At 44.3% G+C, this 20,188-nt stretch overlaps 1 protein-coding gene across 1 annotated transcript; it reads left to right on the top strand.

Annotated features, from left to right (window-relative positions):
- The first annotated feature begins 957 nt into the window (after positions 1-957).
- LOC123052330 (probable serine/threonine-protein kinase WNK1) lies at positions 958-4,225 on the top strand. Its single transcript, XM_044475467.1, has 7 exons — positions 958-1,273; positions 1,390-1,427; positions 1,541-1,768; positions 1,923-2,143; positions 2,253-2,410; positions 2,519-2,942; positions 3,042-4,225. The coding sequence occupies exons 1-7, from the start codon at positions 1,187-1,189 to the stop codon at positions 3,995-3,997; spliced, it is 2,112 nt and encodes a 703-aa protein (XP_044331402.1). The 5' UTR covers positions 958-1,186; the 3' UTR covers positions 3,998-4,225.
- The last annotated feature ends 15,963 nt before the right edge of the window (positions 4,226-20,188 follow it).

Here is a 20,188-nt window from a genome sequence, read left to right as displayed (position 1 = left end):
AATTATCTGATTTTTTAATCTGGTTTCTTTTAAATCGCTTACAAATCTCCACCGTGTTGGAAAATGGAGATGAACCCGGCGCTCCCATCGTCTATAGCTTGGAGTAATTTTGCATGGACACGAACGGACCACCACGCACCGTCATGCCCCAAGTGTGTTTGCCGGGGGAGCATAGCATTTAGTAGGGCTTCATCATCAACGGGCAGGCAACACAAAGGGGCAGCTCTCCAACCATTTCCTTTTCTTCTCGGAAGTCAAGAGTCAGATTTGCCATGTCAAGGACAAGAAAACAAAACCTCAGTAAATTTACCACTGCCATTTTCTTGTTCGGTTTGCGCCAAGATCGTCCATTCGTCCTTTTTAATCAGCCGTCCCCTTTCCGGTTGAAGACAAGATAAAAAATTCTGAAAAACACCCCGTTCTCGACATAGTTTCTCCCCCCTGAGCCTCTACATCTATACTTTTCCGCGAGCCGTCGTTTTCGGCCATGGGATTGAACAACATTTGGGTCCAAACCAAACATGCTTTCTTGGAAAATCGGGCTGCCTTTTCCGAAAGGAATAAAAAAGCAGGGACGGGCCTGCATTTTCTAATGCAATTCCAGTCCCTTTTAGAGGAGAAGAGGAGCCACGCCATGATCCCGGTCTGATTTATCTACACCGAATAATTGTGGATTAGTATATTGGCATGGAGTGAGGTTAATTTGACCGTGTCATGATGGAATTGTAGCCTCGCCCGACTAACCAACGACAGTATCTAGGATCCTGTCACCCCTAGTGCGTACGTAGCCGCTTAGTAAATCTCATCTCGTGTGGGGTTAAAAACAGCGAGTTTATCTCTGGCTTTCCATTGATCTAATCTACTCCGATCTAAACTAAACCCAAGCTTAGCCTTGGGGTAGCCTCATCATCCTCACCCCCCTCCTCCCTCTTCCTTGGCTCCTTCCCATCTCTCTCTCTCTCTCTGTGCCCACACACACCATGTGTGCCCGCATTTCCCTAAATAGGCCGCTCGCTCCCGCGCCGATCCTCTCCTCCTCCCCCGCCCCCTCCCCCTCCTCACTCCCTATCCACTCCTCCTAGCAGCGCGAGCGCCAGCGCGCCGGCGAGCCAGCAGCTGCCTCCCGGGCGGCGCGGAGCGGGAGCTTTCCGCGCTGGTTACGGAGCCGGAGCGAGCCGGAGCTAGGATGATGGGCGCCAGGGCCAACGCCAGCGCCAACGCGGCCGACTGCGGGGAGTACGCGGAGCTCGACCCCACCGGCCGGTACGGAAGGGTACGGCGCCACCACCCCCACCACCAACAACCACCTCCCCTCCTCCTGCGGCCGTTTCTCAATTCGTTTCCCTGCCATGCCAGATCGCTGATCCCTTTGCTCCATGCTTCTTGCAGTACAACGACGTCCTCGGCAAGGGCGCGTCCAAGACCGTGTAAGATCCGCCGTCCTCTGCTCGCTCGCTCGCTGCTTGCTGTCGGTTCTTTCTTGCCCGCCGTCGCGCCGGCCGAGCTGACTGCTGACGTCGGGCGGCTGGTTTGGTTTCAGGTACCGGGCGTTCGACGAGTACCAGGGGATGGAGGTGGCGTGGAACCAGGTGAAGCTGTACGACTTCCTGCAGTGCCCCGACGACCTGGAGCGCCTCTACTGCGAGATCCACCTCCTCAAGACGCTCAAGCACAAGAACATCATGAAGTTCTACACCTCCTGGGTCGACGTCTCTGCCCGCCACATCAACTTCATCACCGAGATGTTCACCTCCGGCACGCTCCGCCAGTAATCTCATCTAGCCCTCTTTAATGCTCAATAAAGTTGTATCCTTGTACGCTCAATCTAAAGAAAATCTCCTTTCTTTCTGCCCAATTCTAGAAAAGAAGTATCTTCTCTTCTGTATGCCTTAATTGATTGCTTCTAATTCGCTGGTGATTAGGTACAGGCAGAAGCACAGGAAGGTGAACATATGGGCGGTCAAGGACTGGTGCCGGCAGATCCTCAGCGGCCTGCTGTACCTACACAGCCACAATCCACCCATCATCCACCGGGACCTCAAGTGCGACAACATCTTCGTCAATGGTAACCAGGGTGAGGTCAAGATCGGCGACCTCGGCCTCGCCGCCATCCTCCGCAAGTCCCACGCTGTTCACTGCGTAGGTAAGCTTCTTCCGATTAGCTACCTAGCATGGAAAAATGTTCTACGATCCCAAATGGTGATGGTTCTGTGGAAATTTGATGAGGTGGACATGTCGGATTGTTTGGGTAGGTACGCCTGAGTTCATGGCGCCGGAGGTGTACGCCGAGGAGTACAACGAGCTGGTGGACATATACTCCTTCGGGATGTGCGTGCTTGAGATGGTCACCTTCGAGTACCCGTATAGCGAATGCTCGCACCCGGTGCAGATCTACAAGAGAGTGATCTCTGTAAGAAGTGCCTCTTGGATCTCTTTAACCATTTGCAGCTCTTGTGATTCTGGTGTGTGGCTAGTTGGAAATTGTTTTACTGATGTCATCTAGTGGTTTGGTTGGTAGGGTACTAAGCCTGAAGCTTTGTACAAGGTGAAAGATCCAATGGTGAGGCAATTTGTCGAGAAATGCCTGACCACTGCTTCCGAGAGGCTCACGGCAAGAGAGCTGCTCAATGACCCTTTCCTGCGCATTGATGGCATGGCTCTATGTTCTGGGGATGGGGATTACACCCTGTTGAACAATTACCTTCGGCAGCCCTACCTAAGGCATGCTTATAGTAATGGGTCTGTGATGAGCAATGGGTTCTCAGAAAGCATTGACGAAGGTGCACCAACGGAGTTTGAAGATGACGACACTAAAGCCGATGGCATTGATCTGTTCAACGGCCACGAAGATGAGCCTCTTGGCACTGTGGACATCGCAATCAAAGGGAGAAAAAGTGAGGATGGAGGAATCTTCCTCAGACTACGAATTACTGATGATGATGGTAACACGCAATTTATGATGCCTAAACTCTTTGGTTGAATTCAGTGTGTGAAAATGTTAATTCAGATATTTTGTGAAAACTAATTTCTGATGTTTGCAGGCCGGGTACGCAACATCTATTTTCCTTTCGATGTTGAGGCTGATACTGCATTAAGTGTGGCAACTGAGATGATAGGCGAGCTGGACATAACTGACCATGAGGTTACTCGTATCGCTGACATGATCGATGGTGAGCTTAGTGCGCTGGTGCCAGATTGGATGGCCGGTCCAGGCATAGAGGAAGCTCCAGACGCTGCATACTGCCATAACTGTGGATCCAATGTGTCATCATGTGGTTCGCTTTTTGACTACATGTCGTCGACTTCTCGTGGTTGCCGATGCGCAGAACTGCATGGGAGGTTTGAGGAGATCACGTTCCAAGCTGCCGATGAAGAGCAATCTGGTTTGCATGACTCAGGGGGCAGCTCTGATGATGGAGGCGCGCAAAAGGAGCAACATGTCAAAGACAAGGAACCCATATGCCTGAATGGGTTTCCAAAGATGGGTAGAAGAGGTCTTTCTGATCGGCTTTGCTTCAGTTCTTTCCAGGAGCGGTCGTGCCCAACCGAGAATTATGAGAGCGATGCCGATCATCAGCCTAAGGGGTTCGACATAAAGCATGAAGTGAAGATGGCCAAGTACAAAGCACGGAAAATGGCACACCTGAAGAGAGCTATTCATCCATCTCTGGACTTCGACAACACCACGAATGGAGCAAGCAGGACGAAGCCTACACTGAGCAAGCTGGAGTCTTTCCATGTCGGTAAGCACCACAATTTCCGTGTACCGACCTGCCAGCGAAGCCCCGGCACAGCAAGTAGCCCTGGCACAGCAAGCACCGATCAGCATCCAGGCATGAGTAACCAAGTGTGTCCGAGCCCAGGAGCCCAAAGGGCCCTGCGCACCGAGAGCAGCCCGGATTGTATGTTCACAGCCAGAAACTATTATACTGGAGCTCAGTTGCCACCAAACCTCCCAAGAACAAAATCTGTACCCCTAAGCGCCATCGATGCCTGAGATGTTTCGCCATGTAAATTCTGCAGGGAACTGTACATTCCTTTCGTTCTTTATGTATGCGATATGAAAGATAGTCGGTAGGCATGAGGCTGTAATGTGGCTGTGGATTATGCCTGAGCTGTAAACTCTCTTCTGCCTTGTGGTAGGCTTGAGACTGAAATGTGGCTGCGGATTATGCCTGAGCTGTAAACTCTCTTCTGCCTTGTGAATCTAGAGGATACCAGTCTATGCTGTTGAGTGTATGCTGCTTCCCTGATTGGCTGTGTGCGTCGTATGATGTTGCAGAGGTTGGGGTTATCCCCTCCAAAAAAATGCTGCTTCCCTGATAAAGTCTGAGTTTGGTAGCAGGGTCGCTTTGATGCTTGATCTCATTGATATTGCCTTTGAAAGAGCCATGATCTGTCGCTGTACGACGGATTTTTTGCCCCCATATCTTGATAATAGATGCCGGTGTCCTTGCTGTTAGTTAATTATGCAGAAAGCAAAGCGCCTAAGCTATGAATCAGATCGCCAAGATTAGGAGCTGGAAGAGAAGAGCCCAGTCCTATACTAATACAGCCTAGTACCACATTGACACCTATGAAATGGGTACTCCACAGCCCATCTTGCCCTAGTTGCAGTAGAATAAACAGTGTAATCAATCAGAGCTGTATCAAAGGTGCCGACATGGTGCCTGATAATCCAGATGGGCAAGGACAAGGGTAGGGCCATCTCCATCACTCCACCGGTGCAGAGACTTATGGAGAAGACCTGTGCAGATCTCATTTAGGGCTCCAGGACCAGGGGATCTCTCTTTCATGTGGGCTCCGTCCGAGTTAGACAATTTTATGGTCTTGAAAAGCGGTGGTTAAAACACGAGTCCTGCTAAAGTGGCTCACAACAACTCTGTAAAGCCAGGATGATGCTTGAATCCTAGTAGTATATTTATTCAGATAGGCATCCCTTTTCCAGAAGAAAATTCAGACAGGCATTATCATGAACGCACCGAGGTTGGAGATGAAAAGCAGTAGTAAAGTACGGTAGCCTTTGATTCCCATTGAATAATCGAGATCAGGGCCCCAAAGCCCATTCATTAGGAGAGAATTATCAAGTTGGGTCTCTACCGCTTTGTGTGCTGGCCAATTGTAAGATTTTGTAGCAGTAAACTGGAGCAAACTTCCAACATGAACATGCTAGTTGATCTGGGAAATGCAGTGCATCCACTGGCCTAACTTCCTTCTTGTGGCATGCCTGACCAATGGGCTTCGAGCTAGGTGGCAAGAGCATGTATAGTAAGTAGGCCATGGAAAAGGCTATGCCAAGTTATCCGGAAATGTGGATGAGGAGGCTGCTTTTCTGGGAAGAACCAGAGAGATGGAAGTGAAGAGCCTACTGTCTATCGTCTCGTGCCTAGACTTGTATTGTCCCCGGAATCACCATACGGCAAGCCTTTCTTTTTTGGGACGGGAAAGGTGATTTGCGGTTCAACACCAACGGGGAAAAGGATATGCGGCAAGATAAGAGGATAAGAAGGTTAGGAGCCCTAGGCCGATCCAAGATCCAACTCATCCGTACGGCTGGCTGTACCGGCCGGCGATATTGGGCCAACTACCTCAGATATCAAAATCTCGGGAAATGCTTAAAAAATCAGCTCCATTATCCATGGATCTTCACCGATACAGTTCAGGCAAGTCTGTATTCTTACTTCCTTACGGTGTTGATGAAGCAAGCTTATTACTATTTTCTCTTGTTCTTGTCATATGAAAATTTTCAAGGAAAAAATTCAGAAAAATAAAAAGTTTTGTGCAGTGCAGGTACGGAATTCAATTTGAGCACGCGTCTTGGGCTCGCTGGAAATTCGCACTGCGCAAGCTGTTTGTGTACCTTGTGTTTCTTGCTGCGCGCGTGCAAAGTGGCTTTCCCGAAAGCTGCCTTGTCACTCATCACCGAAATGATCATGGCAGAAAGCGGCAGGCAATGCTGACGCAGATTTTGGCCGTACGCTTTAGACCTGTATGTGCGTCTGGCCTTTGGCGATCGCTATTTCGACAGCCATGCCTCGCCTAATTTGGAGTGCTTGGCCATCGTGCGCGTGGGCTTCGTTTGGTCTGGTGGGGGCGGCAATAGTTGTGATTTAGTGACATGTGATTTGGCCTGAAATTTTGTACATGTTTTTGTTAGTACTTTGGCGTCTGCAGCAAATGACTTGTTATTCTGCAAAAGGCGTTTTCTATTGACTGATAATGCAGCATCAAGGGGTTACGAGTGCAATGAGAACACAAATAGTCCTTGCATGAGTAGGATGCACACACCGTATTAGTTCCGGGCGCAGCGATGTGCGCCTTCCCCTCCATCACACATTTTGTGTCATCTATCTGTGCAGTTGTCACCTACTAGCTACTCCCTTTGTTTCTAAATATAATACTTTTTAAAAATTTCAATATGGATTACATACAGATGTATTTAGACGTATTTAGAGTGTAGATTCACTCACTTTGCTCCGTATGTAGTCTATATTAAAATCTGTAAAAAAAAAAGACTTATATTTAGGAGTGAGGAAGTACAACGCATCAGTTTCTCGAGATAGAGATGGAGAGATACGTACATGAAGGGTACAAGCGTACATCGGCCAAGCCTCAGGCAAGGTCACGTCTTGGACGGGGGCATACGGCTGCAGAGTTAACTTGGAGGTTTCTATTCACAACACGCATTACCTCTGTCTAGACTGTCATGTAGTACTAGCTGGGACACAACCACCGTAATTTTCTTTTTTGCGGGAATCGTATATATCCATCAGCAGTGTGATGCAAGAGATGGATGGATATACTCTAGCCATCAGTTTCATGATATAAATCAGCAATGCAGGATAGGATAAAGAGATATACAAAGTGGTACAAGTGTAGAGCGGCCAACCCTCATGCAAGACCACGTTTTGGATTGTGCCCAACGGCTGTAACGTTATTTTGGAAGCACCACCTAGCGGTGGACGGATAGGCAGCCGGGCCTGGCCTCTAGTGACCAAGGTCAGAAAGTGATGACACGAAACAGGCTAGTGTATGATGGAGTGTACTCCCTCCGTCCGGAAATACTTGTCGGAGAAATGAATGTATCTAGATGTATTTTAATTCTAGATACATCCATTTTTATCCATTTTTGCGACAAGTAATTCCGGACGGAGGGAGTACGTAATAGTAAATCTGGCCAGTACTCATCTAACGCCATGGTGGTTGGAAGCGGGAGATACCGCCGAAACCCACCCCTTGATCTTTATGCAATGCCCCGGTGTTGGGGGATACATCCGAAATACACCTCTTAATCCCTATGCCACGGTGGTTGGAAAGGGGGAGATATAGCCGAAACGCACCCCTTGATCACTATGCTATGCCCCGGTGGTTGGAAAAGGGGAGATATAACCGAAACGCACCCCTTGATCGCTATGCTATGCCCCGGTGGTTGGGGGAACAGCCGAAAAACACCCCTTGATCATATGCCCCGATGGTTGAAAAGGGGGAGATACAGCCGAAACACACCCCTTGATCATATGTCCCAGTGGTTGGAAAGGGGGATATACAGCCAAAACGCACCCCTTGATCCCTATGTCCCGGTGGTTGGAAAGGAGGAGATACAACCAAAACGCACCCCTTGATCCCTATGCCCCAGTGGTTGGAAAGGGGAGATACAATCAAAACACACCCACTGGTCCCAGTGCCCTGGTCCACACCGTCTGATCCACATTCTTGTATGTGGATGCGCGAGATGCAGCCGAAACGCACCCGCCGATCTCGATGCCCCGGTGGTTGGAAAGGGGGAGATACGACCGAAATGCATCCCCTGATCCCAGTGCCCCCGTCTGCACCATATATTTTGCTTTCTTCTATGTGGATGCGTGACATACAGCTAAAATGCACCCCCTGATCTCGATGCCCGATGGTTGGAAAGGGAGAGATACAATCGAAATGCACGCCCTCATCCTGATGCCCCGGTGGTTGAAAAGGGGGAGATATGACCGAAACGCGTCCGGCGGAGATACAGCCGAAACGCATCCCGAGGGAGATACAGCCGAAACGCACCTGTTCCCTACGCCCGGCCCGCACCATCCGATCCATGTTCTCGCACGTGGATGCGCGTGTTACGCAATCAAAACTGTCCGAATAAATGGAATGTTCTTTCTTCAAGGAGGGATAAATGGAATGTTAAGCCCGTGTTTTTGTGATGGCTTGGCTATGTATGTGTTGGACCTAATGCAGCATAGGGATGGGCACGATACGAGTGGGGGATACTTGCAGTGCAATTAGAGCACCGTGCAGTGTAAAGACGTACTGGGGCCCATATGAACAAAACCTGTGTTATCCATACTAGGCAACTTTTGAATTTCCCCCAAAAAAGGCACCCTTTGAATGGCCAACTAAAAAGGGCATTCTCTGCATGAGAGCGGAGCAACATTTTGGAGGACATGCTGTAGGGAGCTTGGAATTTGAAATTTGGAAATATTGTTTAAAAGTTCCAAGAAAGTTTGATTTTTATACAAATTTGTATACATGTTAACTACCTATCTGCAAAATTTCATCGAATAATACAATGATTTTCAAACTACATAATAAGACACAATTCCTGTGAAAAATGCCACACCACCACTGCAACAATTTTTAATATATGTATTTGTCTTCTTTTTGTATACCACATAAGTAAATATATGTTGATGAAATTTCATATGTGTATACTCTATGTATTTTTTTCATTGTTTTTTGAGGTGTGGAAAAATGCGTTCGATGAAAAAAGGGGCTACCTAGCGCCCGTCTATGAAACACTTTTCACTCTATGAACTGACTTCGAAGTGGAAGAGGAGGAGAGGGAGGAAGAAGAAGAAGAAGGAGACGAGTATCACTATCTCTATTCTATATACGAATCTTTGTGGCCTTTAGCCCAAAAGCCAACGTTAAGTGTGTTATCTAAAGAAAAAATCTCACGAGGTCCATGGATTGAAAATAACATGTGAACACCAATTCCTTACGAAAATCATGCGAACACCAAAATAAGAAACAATATGCGTAGAGAGTAATTGTCGGCAGGCATGAAATGAGTTAACTAACCGCTGAAATGGGTGAAAGGAGAACTTTTTTTGGATCAGTGGTGATCTTCACCCCGCCCTTACTCCTAGCGTGCTCCTTATATAATTTTGTTGGTTGACACCTCCATAGATCTTCCCTTCCAGGGCATCCAGAGTTCAACGGGGTCCTTGTTATGTATTTGACCTAGGGTCAAAGGAATCAATATTGTAGCGTTGGGTAGCTTGGCGAGGGACACAATTGGAGGTGCTAGCAGAGAGAACATCTCGACTTGGTAGCGATTTTGGGGTCTGCGGTGGGGAAATGTTTGGGAGTTCCGGCATAGATGATATTATGAGAAGACGGTGAGAGGGGAGCGGCCGACAAGGTAATGATGAAAAATCTACATGTGGCACTAAAGGCGATAGTAATGGTAAGAGGCGGTCATAGAGTGAGGTCATGGAAGCCAGGGTGGTTGGATTGTCACTTGCTTGCGAACCAGTAAAGCCCCCGTGAAAGGAGATTACTATAAGTTTTTACCGATAAGCAATTTTTTGACAAATTAGGCCCGCCAATAATCATGGCAACCAATGTGAAAGATAAGGCATTTGGTTTAACATCCCAACTTTTTAGTTTGTAATGTTAATAGAAATGATATCGCATGCATACCATATTTGGTTTATTTGAATTTGAATTTCAAAGCCATTTGGAATTTTCCAACTTGATTCAACTTATGTCAACTATAGAAATTATCACAGACGACTCTCATTGCACATCGGATGCTCGAAACCGAAATATGAATATATAAACCCTAGAAAATAATTTTAGGGATTTATGAAGGGTCTATATGGATATTTTCAAATATGAAATGAATTGTAGAATTATTTTTAGGTGGAAAGTATATTTCTCTCATATAATATAAGTATTTTGATTTATTAGACTATTCTTGGAATTTTTGGTAGAGATTTGGCAACTATAAAAGCCACAATCATTTTGCAAAATTATTTTAAATAGGAAAAGTTTCCAAAATCCAGAGAAGCCAATCTTGCCCAATTTAGCGATTTCTTCCCTATCTCGTGAGTCGAACTGGGTCGAGCCCATTAACTCTTCAAAATAGCTAAACTATATGATTTAATCATGGTCACTCAACCCAGATCTAATGGTCATGCATCACCCCGTCTCTCTCTCTCTCTCTCTCTAACAACTTAACTCTTTTGGTTTTACTACTGTTAGGTTATTCTGTCTTTTTTCATAAATACATGATTTTATTAAAGTGATCAATTTCTAAAAAATGCAAACATGTTTAAAATGTACATGAAATGTTTGAAAACTGCTAGCATTTTTTGAAAATTGTGAAGATTTTTTAAACAAACATTCTTTCAAAATACTGTTTTTTAAATGGTTGGGAACATTTTCAATAAAAAACATCATGTGTTTCCCGTTGGATTTTTTTCATGGGCCAGTTTTCACGCGGAAGGTATGGTTTTCCTCGCTTTTCCTGGTTTTGTATTTTCTTTTCTTTTATTTATCTATTTCACTTTGATATCATTTTTTAAGTCCTCTTTTTAATGTTTACTTCATAGAAAAATAGAAACATTCTTTTTTAAATACATGGACAAATTTTCATTCACTATGAAATTTTTAATTCGCGATGAGATCGTTTTAATATTGTTTTGTAAAATATACAAAGACCATTTTTATTACATAATTACTATTTTAATACAAAAGAATATATTTTGAAACACACCAGTTTTAAATACATGATAAAAAAATCTAGTTACATATTTAACATTTTTAATACATGATGGATGTTTCTTTAAATACATCTTAAAAATTCTTATTGCATGATGAACATTTTTTGAAATACGGGATGAATATATTTTTAATATAAAATGAAAGTGCTCTCAATACATAATAAAATTATATCAATACAGGACGAACTTTTTTTATTCTTAAAGAGATTCTGAACATTTTTTTAATGCACAAATAATCTTTTTGAAATACCCTATGGGCATTTTCAAGACAAGATGAACAATTATAAATTCACAATGAGCAGTTTGAAAATACACGGATGACTTGTTTTACACACTCGATGAACTTTTTTAAATACACCTGAACAATTTTTTGAATTAATGATGATTTTTAAAAAATAGACATGAACATTTTTATATTAACAATGAACACTCTATGACTGTCGACGGACAATGACCTTGGCCATATAGATAGTGTTCAGAAACTTGTTCTTGAATCCAATTGTGCGGTGGTGGTTAACCAGCTCAATGCTCGCGAGAAGGATCTATCCTCCCTCGGTCCTCTAGTTTATTTTGTGTGAATTGGACTTTCATTGATTAACCAGGCGAGTAACAATCCATATTGCAAACATGAGAAACTCAATTAGTGCATGGCACAACTAGATATCAGTTCATGGTGAGTGGCCTATCTCGGTGTTGACATCAGATTTTGGCATGGTACGAAACGCAATTAAGATGGCCCCAAATTAGAAGGGTTTCAACATAAAAATGATTGTATCATCAAATTGAGCAACTTTGATGTTTGGGTCATCATCATCCGAACTCATCTTAGGAGTCAAAACTGTGTTCAAAGTTCTAAAATTTTATGTTCACATCACTGTTTGGCTGATTACAGCCCCCAAGACAGACTCATGAAAAAAATGATCTACATGAATTGTCTTCGTCTCATCGAATCGGTTGATTTTGATATAAAAATTATCCTAATCCGAGTTCAGATGCAAAATTTAGAGACAACACTTTGTGGGCCGGTCCTGAGTGAAAAAGTGATGCGAGGGACCAGACACCCACCTAGGTGGTCTCTGATGGGTCACGTGAGTTATTCGGCCTTTCCAGGTGTGAAGCTTGCCGACATGGAAATCTTGCCGGCGTGAAAAAGCTTGCTGGCGTGAAAGCTTGCCGGCATGAAAAGCTTGCCGGCGTGAAAGCTTGCCCGGGCCAAGTGGAAAGCTTGCCGGCGTGGAAACCTTGTCGGCAGAAAGCTTGCTGGCCAATGTGGAAACTGTCAAGGCCAGTCCGACCAGAAGCTAAAGATGGGATGAAAAGATTATCTAGATGGCCTCGGATGAAAAAGTGTTCTACACGGAAGTTGTGCGCAACGTTGAAATGGTCAACTCTGCTTTTGGAGTCATCATCATCTGAGATAGTATACGGCCTGCAAGGTTGCTACTAAACTCAGAAAAACAGAAAAAATGCATGACCGAGTCCGGCTTGAAGTTAAAGATAGCCCTATAGGGTATTGAATATGGCATCAAATCAAAAATCATTCAACATGAAAGTTGTTCACCTCGTTGAAACAGATAAATTTGCTTTTAGGCTCATCTTCATACGACGTCGTTTGTGGCCCATGAGACTCAAAAATCCAACTGTTGTCTCAGACTCGCCTAAATCCGAGTTCGGTTAATTTTGGAAAGATTTGGAGTCCTTTTGTTATACGAGAAGTCCAACCGTCTCATAGATAAATAAGAGGTTACGGCCGATTGAACAACACACAATGGACATATCAATATACTATTTTTTTATCTATGTTTTGTCTCTGGCCATTTCTCTCTCTCGTTCTTCGCTGTTCTTCGTGTTTGAGAGCTGCGAATCCCGAGGCTCTAGGGGCGAGCGAATCGACCTAGGCAGCCCATAGCCGCCGCACTCCCTGATGGGGTCCCTGCCGGGCATGCGGGGTTTCGGGTCTTCAAAAGCATCCGCCGACTGTCCTGCGTATCGCGCTGTCGGTCGGATCTCCTTCGACGTGAGTTGCGGTGCATCACCCCCAGCGTCGAGGGTACACGTGACGTGTTCGTGCGTCAACAATGGGCTAAAAATGGGCGGCGGCGTCGACAATGAAGGAGGCGGGTGAGGGTTTGCTGTTGGAATGGGAGAGGATGGCCAATGTGCCACCGACCAGCGGGCCAGGGGGAGGAGTAGGCGGGCGCACGCGCGTCCGTCTGGTGTCCGCGCCGACGCAAGTCCGGCTCAAAAATGGGCCGAAAATGGATCAGCAGGCGGATAAAGAGCGGACACACGTTCGTTTGGGTCGGCGCGTTGGACCGACTTTTCTTTTCGCACCAACCTAAATGGACGCGCGCGGACGAAATGGGTCGGCGCGTTGGAGTTGCTCTTATGATTGATCTCCCTTCCCACATGTGATATGATATCACCTAAAAAAACATGTGATATAACATGCTTACTTCCAAGTCCCAGCGGCCGTTTTGTTTCCTGTATGTAAGACGTCGCGGCGACCTATTGATTGTATCACGTGTGTTCATATCAGCAGCAGTAAGAATACCCACAGTGGGAGTAATATAGGTGGTAACATCACACATTTTTAAGCAAAACAGATGATGTGGCGAGTAATTAATGAGAAAAAAGAGCACATGATAACATAGCTAGTTATTGTAACATCACACATACCAAGACAAGATGAGTCTACAACCTAATAAATGAAGTATTGCATGGCACCACACATATGTTATAGAGGTAATAACATAGACTAGTAGCATATGCATGTTACTAGTATATAAGTTACTACCCATTGTGACTAGTCTAAACATACCTGCACTCCTTTCAAGCGCAAGAGGCACTCCCTTCCATATAGATAGCTAACGCAATGCTACAGAAAAAGGGTTCCACACTTAAGCAACTAACACCGATCACAGAGCAATTATTGAGGCGAACATTACATCAAACCGAAAAGAAATGATAAAGAAAAGAGAAATTAATGACAACAAAGGCAGCTCGATGAAGCGCGGATGACCCGCCACCGCTGCTCCCACCGGTGTCGTCCCACCACACTCCTAGATTTCGAACCACCACGTATCAAGCAGCACCTCCAAAAAGGAATGCGACGACGACGACGCTGCTGCCCGGACAAGTCCTAGGGTTTCCCCAGCACGCAGAGGGTAGTGAGGGATTGAAGGAAATATGCTCTAGAGGCAATAATACAAGTTGTTATTTTATATTTCCTTATATCATGATAAATGTTTATTATTCATGCTAGAATTGTTTTAACCGGAAACTTGATACATGTGTGGATACATAGACAAAAACACGGTGTCCCTAGTAAGCCTCTACTAGACTAGCTCGTTAATAAAAGATGGTTAAGTTTCCTAACCATAGACATGTGTTGTCATTTGATAAACAGGATCACATCATTAGGAGAATGATGTAATGGAAAAGACCCATCCATTAGCTTAGCATAATGATCGTCCAGTTTGTTGCTATTGCTTTCTTCATGTCAAATACATATTCTTTCGACTATGAGATTATGCAACTCCCGGATACCAGAGGAATATCTTGTGTGCTATCAAACGTCACAACGTAACTAGGTGATCATAAAGATGCTCTACAGGTATCTCCAAAGGTGTTTGTTGAGTTGGAATAGATCGAGATTAGGATTTGTCACTCCGAGTATCGGAGAGGTATCTCTGGGCCCTCTCGGCAATACACATCATAAGCTTGCAAGCAAATGACTAAGGAGTTAGTCGCGAGGTGGTGTATTACGAAACGAGTAAAGAGACTTGCGGTAACGAGATTGAACTAGGTATGAAGATACCGACGATCGAATCTCAGGCAAGTAACATACCGATAGACAAAGGGAATTACGTATGTTTTCATAACGGTTCGATCGATAAAGATCTTCGTAGAATATGTAGGAGCCAATATGGGCATCCAGGTTCCTCTATTGGTTATTAACCAGAGAGGTGTCTCGGTCATGTCTACATAGTTCTCGAACCCGTAGAGTCGGTACGGTTAACGTTCGTTGATGATTTTGTATTATATGAGTTATGTGATCTGGTGACCGAATGTTGCTCGGAGTCCCGGATGAGATCACGGACATGACGAGGAGTCTCGAAATGGTCGATAGGTAAAGATTCATATATAGGACAATGATATTCGGACACCGGAAGTGTTCTGGGGGTACCGGGTACATATCGGGTCACTGGAAGGGGTAAACGCAGTAGCCAGCAGGGCCTGTTGCGCCCCCAGATGGGCCGCACCTTAGGAGGAAGGAAAGGAGGAAGAGAGAAGGAAGGGGAGGGTACCGCTAGAACACACACCAACAATTGTTAGCTGTGTGCGGCGCCCCCCTCCACAGTTTACACCTCCGGTCATATTCACATAGTGCTTAGGCGAAGCCCTGCGCGGATCACTTCACCATCACCTCGCCGTCATGCTGACGGAACTCTCCCTCGACACTTTGCTGGATCAATAGTTCGAGGGACGTCATCCAGCTGAACGTGTGCAGAACTCGGAGGTGCCGTACGTTCGTTGCTTGATCGGTCTCAACAAGAAGAAGTTCGACTACAACAACCGCGTTGTCAAACGCTTCTGCTTTCGGTCTATGAGGGTACGTGGACACACTCTCCCCCTCTCGTTGCTATGCATCTCCTAGATAGATCTTGCGTGAGCGTAGGAATTTTTTTGAAATTGCATGCTACGTTCCCCAACAGTGGCAGGCATCCGAGCCAGGTCTATGCGTAGATGATATGCACGAGTAGAACACAAAGAGTTGTGGGCGGTGATTTTCATACTGCTTACCACCAATGTCTTATTTTGATTCGGCGGTATTGTTGGATGAAGCGGCCCGGACCAACCTTACATGACCATGTTCATGAGAGCGGTTCCACCAACAGACATACAACTAGTTTTGCATAAAGGTGGCTGGCAGGTGTCTGTTTCTCCTACTTTAGTTGAATCGAATTTGACTGCGGCCGGTCCTTGTTGAAGGTTAAAACAGCAAACTTGATAAATCACCGTTGTAGTTTTGATTCGTAGGTAAGAACGGTTCTTGATAGAAGCCCGTAGCAGAAACGTAAAACTTGCAACAACAAAGTAAGGGACGTCTAACTTGTTTTTGCAGGGCATGTTGTGATGTGATATGGTCAATACATGATGTGATATACGTTATTGTATGAGATGATCATGTTTTGTAAAAGTTACTAGCAACCGACAGGAGCCTTATGGTTGTCTCTTTATTGTATGAAATGCAAATGCCATGTAATCGCTTTACTTTATCACCATGCGTTAGCGATAGTTGTAGAAGCAATAGTTGGCGAGACGACCACGACACTATGATGGAGATCAAGGTGTCAAGCAAGTGACGATGGAGATCATGACGATGCTTTGGAGATGGACATCAAAAGCACAAGATGATGATGGCCATATCATGTCACATATTTTGATTGCATGTGATGTTTATCTTTTATGCATCTTATTTTGCTTAGTACGACAGTAGCATTATAAGATGATCCCTTAACTAAAATTTCAAGGTATTAGTGTTCTCCCTGAGTATGCACGGTTGCGACAGTTCGTCGTGCTGAGACACCATGTGATGATCGGGTGTGATAGGCTCTACGTTCACATACAACGGGTGCAAGATAGTTTTGCACATGCGGAATACTCGGGTTAAACTTGACGAGTCTGGCATGTACAGACATGGCCTCAGAACACTGGAGACCGAAAGGTCGAACGTGAATCATATAGTAGATATGATCAATATAGAGTTGTTCACCATTGATGACTACTCCATCTCACGTGATGATCCGACATGGTTTAGTTGATTTGGATCATATATCATTTAGATGACTTGAGGGATGTCTATCTAAGTGGGAGTTCTTAAGTAATTTGATTAATTGAACTTAATTTATCATGAACTTAGTCCTGATAGTATTTGCATATCTATGTTGTAGATCAATAGCTCGCGATATAGCTCCTTATATATTTTTGATATGTTCCTAGAGAAAAGTTGAAAGATGATAGTAGCAATGATGTGGACTGGGTCCGTGATCTGAGGATTATCCTCATTGCTGCACAGAAGAATTATGTCCTTGATGCACCGCTAGGTGACAGACCTGTTGCAGGAGCAGATGTAGATGTTATGAACGTTTGGCAAGCTCGATATGATGACTACTTGATAGTTTAGTGCGACATGCTTTACGGCTTAGAACCGGGACTTCAAAAACGTTTTGAACGCCACGGAGCATATGAGATGTTCCACGAGCCGAAATTGATATTTCAGACTCATACCCATGTCGAGAGGTATGAGACCTCTGACAAGTACTTTGCCTACAAGATGGAGGAGAATAACTCAGTCAATGAACATGTGCTCAGAATATCTGGGTACTACAATCGCTTGAATCAAGTGGGAGTTAATCTTCCAGATAAGATAGTGATTGACAAAGTTCTCTAGTCACTATCACCAAGCGTATAATATGCAAGGGATGACGAAAATGATTCCCGAGCTCTTCGCGATGCTGAAATCGGCGATGGTAGAAATCAAGAAAGAGCATCAAGTGTTGATGGTTAACAAGACTACTAGTTTCAAGAAAAAGGGCAAGGGAAAGAAAGGGAACTTCAAGAAGAATGGCAAGCTAGTTGCCGCTCCCATGAAGAAGCCCAAATCTGGACCCAAGCCTCAAACTGAGTGCCTCTATTGCAAAGGAAATGGTCACTGGAAACGGAACTGCCCCAAATACTTGGTGGATAAGAAGGATGGCAAAGTGAACAAAGTTATATTTGATATACATGTTATTGATGTGTACCTTACTAGTATTAATAGTAGCCCCTGGGTATTTGATACCGAATCAATTGCTAAGATTAGTAACTCGAAACAGGAGTTGCAGAATAAATAGAGAATAGTTAAGGGCGAGGTGACGATGTGTGTTGGAAGTGATTACAAGGTTGATAAGATCACCATCGCACAACCCTCTACCTTCGGGATTAGTGTTGAACCTAAATAAATGTTATTTGGTGTTTGCGTTGAGCATGAATATGATTGGATCATGTTTATTGCGATACTGTTATTCATTTAAGTCGGAGAATAATTGTTGTTCTGTTTACATGAATAAAACCTTCTATGGTCATACACCCAAAGTAAATGGTTTATTGAATCTCGATCGTAGTAATACACATATTCATAATATTGATGCCAAAAGATGCAAAGCTGATAATGATAGTGCAACATACTTGTGGCACTACCGTTCAGGTCATATTGGTATAAAACGCATGAAGAAACTCCATGCAAATGGACCTTTGGAATCACTTGATTATGAATCATTTGATTCTTGCGAATCATGCCTCATGGGCAAGATGACTAAAACCCCGTTCTCCGGAACAATGGAGCGAGCCAATGACTTATTGGAAATAATACATACCGATGTATGCGGTCTAATGAGTGTTGAGGCTCGCGGCGGGTATTGTTATTTTCTGACCTTCACAGATGATTTGAGCAGATATAGGTATATCTACTTAATCAAAGACAAGTCTGAAACATTTTGAAAAGTTCAAAGAATTTCAGAGTGAAGTGGAGAATCATCGTAACAAGAAAATAAAGTTTCTACGATCTGATCGTGGAGGCGAATATTTGAGTTACGAGTTTGGCCTTCATTTAAAACAATGTGGAACAGTTTCACAACTCACGCCACCTAGAACACCACAATGTAATGGTGTGTCCGAACGTCGTAACCGTACTTTATTAGATATGGTGCGATCTATGATGTCTCTTACCGATTTACCACTATCATTTTGGGGTTATGCATTAGAGACAGCTGCATTCACGTTAAATAGGGTGCCGTCTAAATCCGTTGAGACGACAATATATGAACTGTGGTTTAGCAAGAAACCTAAGCTGTTGTTTCTTAAAGTTTGGGGTTGCGATGCTTATGTGAAAAAGCTTCAGCCTTATAAGCTCGAACCCAAATCGGAGAAGTGTGTCTTCATATGATACCCAAAAGAAACTGTTGGGTACACCGTCTACCACAGATCCGAAGGCAAGATCTTAAATTAGTCAATTCAATTCAGCATTGTCAATTTATCCAGAGCTAAGAATGGATCCTTTCTAGAGAAGGAGTTTCTCTTGAAAGAAGTGAGTGGGAGGAAAGTAGAACTTGATGAGGTAATTGTATCTTCTCTTGAATTGGAAGGTAGCTCAACACAGAAAACCATTCCCGTGATGACTACACCAACTAGAGAGGAAGCTAATGATAATGATCATGAAACTTCAGATCAAGTTACTACCGAACCTCGTAGGTCAACCAGAGCACGTTCCGCACCAGAGTGGTATGGTAATCCTATTCTGGAAGTCATGTTATTAGACCATGGCAAACCTACGAACTATGAAGAAGCTATGATGAGCCCAGATTCCGACAGATGGCTTGAGGCCATGAAATCTGAGATAGGATCCATGTATGAGAACGAAGTGTGGACTTTGGTGGACTTGCCCAATGATCGGCAAGCCATTGAGAATAAATGGATCTTCAAGAGGAAGACATACACTGATGGTAGTGTTATTATCTACAAATCTCAACTTCTCGCAAAAGGTTTTCGACAAGTTCAAGGTTTTGAGTACGATGAGATTTTCTCACTCGTAGCGATGCTTAAGTCTGTCTGAATCATGTTAGCAATTGCCGCATTTTATGAAACCTGGCAAATGGATGTCAAGACTGAATTCCTTAATGGATTTCTTAAAGAAGAGTTGTATATGATGCAACCGAAAAGTTTTGTCGATCCTAAAGGTGCTAACAAAGTGTGCAAGCTCCAGCGATCCATTTATGGACTGGTGCAAGCATCTCGGAGTTGGAATATACGCTTTGATAGTGTGATCAAAGCATATGGTTTTATATAGACTTTTGGAGAAGCCTGTATTTACAAGAAAGTGAGTGGGAGCTCTGTAGCATTTCTAATATTATATGTGGATGACATATTGTTGATTGGAAATGATATAGAATTTCTGGTAGCTTAATAGGATACTTGAATAAGAATTTTTCAATGAAAGACCTCGGTGAAGCTGCTCATATATTGGACATCAAGATCTATAGAGATAGATCAAGACGCTTAATTGGACTTTCACAAAGCACATACCTTGATAAAGTTTTGAAGAAGTTCAAAATGGATCAGTCAAAGAAAGGGTTCTTGCCTGTGTTACAAGGTGTGACGCAATGCCCGACCACTGCAGAAGATAGAGAGAAAATGAAAGTCATTCCCTATGCTTCAGCCATAGGTTCTATCATGTATGCAATGCTGTGTACCAGACCTCATGTGTGCCTTGCTATAAGTTTAGCAGGGAGGTACCAAAGTAATCCAGGAGTGGATCACTGGACAACGGTTAAGAACATCCTGAAATACCTGAAAAGGACTAAGGATATGTT

This window comes from Triticum aestivum, chromosome 2D, assembly GCF_018294505.1.
Source record: "Triticum aestivum cultivar Chinese Spring chromosome 2D, IWGSC CS RefSeq v2.1, whole genome shotgun sequence".
NCBI classification, from domain to species: domain Eukaryota; kingdom Viridiplantae; phylum Streptophyta; class Magnoliopsida; order Poales; family Poaceae; genus Triticum; species Triticum aestivum.
The sequence above is the reverse complement of the archived record's forward strand: the minus strand, read 5'-3'. Positions and strand labels throughout refer to the sequence as shown.